The sequence below is a fragment of the Buceros rhinoceros genome, unplaced genomic scaffold, assembly GCF_000710305.1.
Source record: "Buceros rhinoceros silvestris isolate BGI_N320 unplaced genomic scaffold, ASM71030v1 scaffold20210, whole genome shotgun sequence".
Taxonomy (NCBI): Eukaryota; Metazoa; Chordata; class Aves; order Bucerotiformes; family Bucerotidae; genus Buceros; species Buceros rhinoceros.
The window spans coordinates 6,556-13,189 of NW_010389274.1; the positions used below are offsets into that span (position 1 = coordinate 6,556).

Below are 6,634 nucleotides of genomic sequence, written 5' to 3' on the forward strand. Positions count from 1 at the left end.
CCGGTTCCTCTGTGAGTGGGTGTTGCCTGGCTCCAGGGGAGAGGTTGGCAGGGTGAGGCTGCGCTGATACCCTTCTCCTGCTGGCAGGCGATATCATGATCGACTACACGTACGTGGAGTGCACATCAGCTGTCATGCAGGCGCTGAGACACTTCCACCATGAGTTCCCTGAGCACAGAGCCCCAGAGATCAGGTGAGGCACTGACAGGAGAAGTGGGTGGGGGAGATGACAGGCCGCAGTGTCCCATGCTGCCTGCCATGCCCTCTCTTGGCACAGCCTCTGCTGAGTCTTGTCAGGGATCTTGCCTGGACCCCTGCATTGTCACAGAGTGGGCCCTGCAGTGGTCCTTGGGGTGTGCACAGCTGGGATGCTGCTGACTTCTCCAAACCCGAGCCCCCTGCAAAAGGTTGGGCCCAGCCTTTCAAGAAGCAGAGCATAGGTTGGTTGGGGCCAGACTGGGGGAATCTGGTGGAGTTCTGCCTGCCTCTTGACTTAGCAGCTGGCTGGTTGTAGGCTGGGTCCCCTGCTTGCATGAGGCAGAAAGGCACCCAGCTGGTGCCCAATTTGACTCTGAGATCCTGAACAATGTGTCTGCCTGTCTCATGCTGTCACCTGTTCGGTCCTCTAATAGGACCATCAAAGCCCCAGAGGGAATGATGGGTGGCCCTGATGAAGCAGCCACTGAGTTTGAGCTGCTCCTGAAGTGGGTGTCTTTTTTCTGACCAGAGAGACTCTGCAGAAGGGCCTGGACTTCTGTCGCAAGCAGCAGCGAGCGGATGGGTCTTGGGAAGGGTAAGCAGTGTTCCCAGGGTCCAGTTTTCCCCTGGCTGCCCCAGTGTGAGAGAGACCAAACACTGGCAAACATTCCTGGCTGGCAGGATCTGTGGGAAGGGCGAGTAGGAGCCGATCCTTCTCTAGATCCTGTGCTTTGCTCTCCTTTTTTCTCCTTCCAGCCCACGTAGAGCAGGTGCCTCTTGCATTGCATGGGGCCTGGGGTGGTTCCAGCTCCTCTGGTCCCAGTGTCTGCTGATGCCTGAGTGAGCTGGGAGCAGGCGCTGGTGGGACTGAGCATGGTTGCACCATGGGGAGGACAGGCTGCAGCTCTGTGCCTGGCTCTGCTCTTGCTGTGAATGTGTCCGTGTCACAGCCTGACTGTACCTGGAGCATTGCACCCCTGACAGAACCACTGTCCCCTTCCTTCTAGGAGCTGGGGTGTTTGTTTCACCTATGGCACCTGGTTTGGTCTGGAGGCATTCGCCAGCATGCAGCACATGTACCGTGACGGGTGAGAAGGGACTGTCCGGTTGCCCTGCCCCTACCTACCTCTTGGGCTGGGGCAGTACTCTGTGGTGGGGCAGGGTGGACGCCTTGGCTGCCCATGGGCTCCCTGCCCCAGGTACTGCTCCTTCCAAATCCTGAGCCCCAACCTCTCGGAGCAGTCCTGGCCATGGGTAGGGCAGAGCACAGCTCCTGTTAGCAGCTGGTTGCACATGGGTGTGCAAACGCTCCCTGTCCCCAGCCCTGCCTGATCCTCTACCCCATCCCGCAGGGCTGCATGCCAAGAGGTGGTCCAGGCCTGCCAGTTCCTCCTTGCCAAGCAGATGGAAGATGGTGGGTGGGGAGAGGACTTCGAGTCATGCGAGCAGCGCACGTACGTGCAGAGTGCCACGTCACAGATCCACAACACATGCTGGGCCCTGCTGGGGCTCATGGCTGTCAGGTAGGAGCAGCCCTGAGCGCTCGGTGAGATGGGAAATAAAGGCTGGGTTGTGTGGCAGGGCTGGCCCTGGGCCTGGCTGGTGTGGGCCAGGCACCAAACCGTTTTTGTTGGTGACCCCGTTGGGCACAGGCCTCTTGCAGCGAGGGACTGGCCTGTGCAGAGGCTCATAATGCTGGGTGAGGGGCCGCCAGTGCAGAGCAAAGGTCTGGATCATAGCTGCAGGCCTCCAGGCTGGGAAAACATTGCCATATTCATGGCTGGTGTCCTGAAATTGTGAGGGGCCTTCCCAAAGTGCTCGGCGTGCCTGGGACAAGCTCAGGGCAGCCTGGAGGGGATTGAGGTCCCCAAGTGCATAGGTGGGATTTGCAGGCAGTTTGGATAAGGGTGCTCACATCTCCCTCACTCATTGCAGGTACCCTGACATTGATGTGCTGGAAAGGGGCATCAGAGTGTTGATGGATAAGCAGCTGCCCAACGGGGACTGGCCTCAGGTACATCTTTCCTCTGGTCTTTCCGTGGGGTTCTCTGGCATGGCAGATGCCCTGGGGATTTTGCAGCCATTGCAGTGCTGTGCTTTCCCTCACCTGGAGGGGAAGCCACTTCTGACTTTTGGTAGGGGACTTCAAGAAGGCAGTGAGCTCAGCACTGCATTCTGGACACCCCCCTGGTGCCCTTCCACCCACCCCACTTTGCTTTCTCAGGAGAACATTGCTGGGGTATTCAACAAGTCGTGTGCCGTGAATTACACATCGTACCGCAACGTCTTCCCCATCTGGACGCTGGGGCGTTTCTGCCGGCTGCATCCCCAGAGCCCTCTGGCTGGGCAGCTTCAACGCGGCCCCTTGGCTGGGGCAGGGAGGAGCGTGCAGGAGGCAGTGTCTGCCTGAACCCAGGCCATTGCCCCAGTTGTGGACTTGTCCTACACACCAGCTGCTGCAGGAGGCCATGGGGGTGTTTTCTTTTTGGCTGCCTCTGGCACATTCGCTGGACTCTAGACCTCTCTCTACTGTTCTCAGACAAAGATTGCCTCACCACATTTTAGTACAAGTCTGTTAAATCCAAAAGTCAACTATCAAAAAAAAAAAGGGGGGGGGGAGGAGTTACACTGTCCTCATCTATTTCTGAGCTGTTCAACAGCTCAACATTTAGGATCAACATTTAGGATGCCTGTGTCTGTTCCGGCCAACACTGAGAAATGGTTCTACTCATAGTAAATACGGAAACCTCACAGTAAAATTCCCAAAGGTGATTTATTTTTAATTCTCGTTAAAGCATACACTTTTCTTACAACTTAAGAAGTGCTGCAAATCCTTTGAACAGATTAAAAAGTACTGACTAGAAATGTAAAACTACAGAGTGAAACCTAACCTGCATACGCCTTCCTCAGTGACGTGTTCCATGTCCCTTACGTAGGGGCTCCGCTGTGGAAGACCTTTGCTAATCAAAGAACAACAAGCGCTCTACTCTGCCAAACAAATACACTGATTTTTAAATTGGACCCCTTTGAGAGGAATTGTTCGTAAAGGCAGTTCTCTTGTCTTCTTCAAACAAATTTCGATTTACTTTTAAAACTTCTTTTATTTCTTTCTTTATAGACTGGGGAGTTCAGAAATTGTGTATCTGTAAACCGATCCCCACGCCTTAATTTGCTGTAAATAAAAGCAATAAAGGATGTCATATGTGAATATCACTGAGCATCTATTACCTGTAATAGTTCTGTAGTTACAACAATTCCAAATGGCAAATGAACTCAACGAAAGCTTGATACACTAAAAAATTATATTTATGGTAAATAAGTATGTCTGGAATAGCAAGGCACAGATAACTGCTGTCTTCCAACTTAAAGGTCCCTAGGGGTTCAGATCTATTCAGGTAAGTGCAAATAGATGAGTTCTCTTAATAGAGGTTTGGCTTTTAAATCCTCTTTTAAATTTTAATTGTTTTTACACAGTTTATGTATCTCTTTTAACCAACTCAGAAATGCTGCATATTTTCTAAGAACCCTGAGAAGTAAACAATTATCAAATTAATAGATCTTAAACTCTAATGATTTCTTGTATTAGCTCCAGCCAGTTAAAGCAAAACAACTGAACTCTGTATCAGTAGTGCACAAACTACCTTCCCGCTTGACAATACTGCAAGAACACTATTATGGTGTAAGTTTACATTTACATATAACATTCACCGGTTTATTTGTGGGGTTTAATGGCCATCTTGCGTAGTCCAAAAAACAAACAAAAGGCCTCATTTATGCACACCTACCTGCTTATACTGGGTTCTTTGTAGCAAATAGTGGCTCTTGCTCGTGTAGATGGTGCTGCAGAGTTTTCTTCTGAAGTTTGGGGGGATTTACATAAAGCGGTTTGAGATTGTTCGCCAGTATTGGTCAGATCCTGCAAAGCCGTCCTCCCTGTGAACACAGGAATTTATATATGAGCTGTACGTGTAAGAACAGCTCAGGATAGCGATCAGAAGGGCTGGCATCATCGGAAAGGACGGCATTTCCTTGCTTGTAATTCAAGGTACAGATTTGGATGTAGGATGAAAAATTAACTGTTTTCTGAACCATGCTTAAATGGATGATTAATGATCAGCTTGCCTGTGATGGCAGTGGTGTTTGATCCTGCTGCTCACAAGGGTTTACTGTTTTATCATTAAAGCTAACAAAACTATGAGACCCTTTTTCTGCCTTCCAAAGAAGGAACTGAAGATGAGAAGATGCAATTGCGTATTACCAGGACTAACACCTCACACAGTGGTCTAATTCTGCCAGCATTCCTGTTCTTCAGCCAGGTAAAATAGGAGAGGTTTTCTGCACTTGTGTCCTAGCACTCATATGAAGCCAAGGCAGTATTTGCTTGACAGTTTGGGATTCAAACTACTAATCTGAGTTGGGAAACTGACTGGGTGTTGGCACATTCTACAGACAATGAAGTAAACAGGAACTTGTGGAGAATAAGCGTGTTTACAAAGTAGACCCCTCATGCTGCCAAACTTCAAAGCTACATTTTTAAGCATATTTCAATTCTAGCATAGGCGTGTTAGTCATTGATTCCTTCAGCTCCCTTCCAGTAATTTCACTGTATCAATCTAAACCTATCTTGCAGGCCACTCAAGTTTGCTTTTTCTTAACTTAATGTATCTTACTTAAAAAAGAGGTTGCCACATGCAAGTTTGCTTGTTTGGACTCTAGAGAAAACCTGCTCAAAGTACTTATTTTAATCCCAGAATTCCTGTTGAATTGCAGTATTTCTAAAGAAGTACAAATGAACTCTTTAAGCCCAGCTCTGTTCTCCATTTGTGATGAGAACGGTGTAGTTCACTCTTACTCCCCTTGTATAAAATCTCAAGCTATTGTATCTTTTCTATCCCCAACCTTCTGAACTCCATCACATTATCTGAAAAATGAACACTACCTGCTCCTCAAGTATGTAGACTCCTTACATCTGACATACTGAAAAGTAACAAATATATCGGTTACCACTATCAAAAAAGGTATTATGACTGATAAATGTTACAGACTATGGATAATCGTAGTGATTTGCAGACACCTTTTTCCACTCCTGTGTCAACCACTCTAAGCAAATGATAGCAGTATTAACAGCAGGTACCTTACCACTATTTCAGGCATTTCCTAATTCAAAATGCCATTTTCACTTTTCATTTCACATTTTCACTTTCACATTTTCATTTTTTTTCACCCATACACTTACCGTGACCAGGTGTTAGAGTCTTTTGGTAAGCCTCTTTACAAACATGATCCAGGTTTTGTTCTGCTTTCCCAGCACCTGGTGCTTCATGATGACCCTTTTCTGGACAGATTTCAAAGTTTTTCAGTTTAGAGAAGTTCATGGAAGCGCTGTCCTTACCAAGAGCTGGGAGCCCCGTGTTGGAAAGACCTTGCTGGAAAAAGCCATCTACGTTTAATGTCACATTCTTAGAACATTCAAATCCTGATTTTTGAACTGTAGGCTTTAACTTGCTCATAAGGGAATCTGTCTCTTGAGGGACTTCCTGGTCATCCAAAATATTATTAACATGAGGGGTTTTACATGCCACTGTTGAGGAATCCATTTCCTTTAATGCATTAGTATCATCATCATCTTGTTCTTCAGTTCGTGCTGTATTCGCAGCTACACTATTCGGAGGATCTACAGCTACTTGTGTTTGCCAGGTTTCAGTTGCTTTATTTCCATGAACAGCGTCTGTGTGCAATGCAGCCTTATTTTTTAATTCTTTGTTTTTAAGAAGTGAGAACTGTGGAAGATTTTCTTTTGGTATTATACATGCTTTCCGGCCAGCCTTCGCCAAGGTCCGTTTTAATCTGCCTGGTGAAAAATGGCTGCTCTTCTGGTCTGCTTTATGAGTGGTATTATGAATGCTGTCACCTTCAATTTCTCCACTTGGTCTGTAACTAATTTTTTTGTTGTATTTTCTCTTTATAACATTATTCTGTTCTGGTTTTGTCTTGCTGTCATGATGGTGTATCTCTGTTTGAGACAGTTTTGAAATACATTCTCCATATTGTCCATTCTCCTTTCTACAGGATTTTGCAGAGTTCATTTTAGGAGGGTTTTGAAAAGGCTTCCTATTTATTTTTGGTCTGCTGCATTTCTCATTTGTATGTAGAATGTACCCCAGTAAAGGCAATTCATTAGAAATGTTATCTTGGACTGGTAAATTCTCAGCACCATAAACTTCTGGTGGGATCTTGTTATCAGCTGAGTTTGAGTCTGCTTTTTGTATTTTGCTTTCCATGTCTTCCGATGTTTCTGAGAAAGTCCCTTTATTTGTCTCCTGTTTTCTTGGACTCATTAAGTTAACCTGGTCTATCCTCTCAGTAACTTTAGCTTCACTTGGACAGTTTGGTGCTTGATGATGTTTTCTAGTATTCAGCAAACTCTGTTTCCCTA

At 46.8% G+C, this 6,634-nt stretch overlaps 2 protein-coding genes across 2 annotated transcripts in view; one reads left to right on the plus strand and one right to left on the minus strand.

Moving 5' to 3' along the window:
- LSS (lanosterol synthase (2,3-oxidosqualene-lanosterol cyclase)) overlaps window positions 1-3,162 on the plus strand; it is a gene marked incomplete at its 5' end in the record, with an annotated part of 9,710 nt that extends 6,548 nt beyond the window's left edge. The window contains 8 exon segments of the mRNA XM_010133698.1: window positions 79-193; window positions 728-793; window positions 1,206-1,286; window positions 1,551-1,721; window positions 2,134-2,212; window positions 2,423-2,509; window positions 2,511-2,572; window positions 3,135-3,162. Coding sequence (XP_010132000.1) covers window positions 79-193; window positions 728-793; window positions 1,206-1,286; window positions 1,551-1,721; window positions 2,134-2,212; window positions 2,423-2,509; window positions 2,511-2,572; window positions 3,135-3,162 — 689 coding nt within the window.
- A 102-nt stretch (window positions 3,163-3,264) lies between these two features.
- Window positions 3,265-6,634, minus strand: part of LOC104491313 (shugoshin-like 2) — a 7,855-nt gene continuing 4,485 nt past the window's right edge. The window contains exons 7-9 of the mRNA XM_010133711.1: window positions 5,435-6,631; window positions 3,984-4,131; window positions 3,265-3,370 (exon numbers count right to left, since the gene is read on the minus strand). Coding sequence (XP_010132013.1) covers window positions 3,265-3,370; window positions 3,984-4,131; window positions 5,435-6,631 — 1,451 coding nt within the window. The remainder of the gene's footprint in view (window positions 3,371-3,983; window positions 4,132-5,434; window positions 6,632-6,634) is intronic.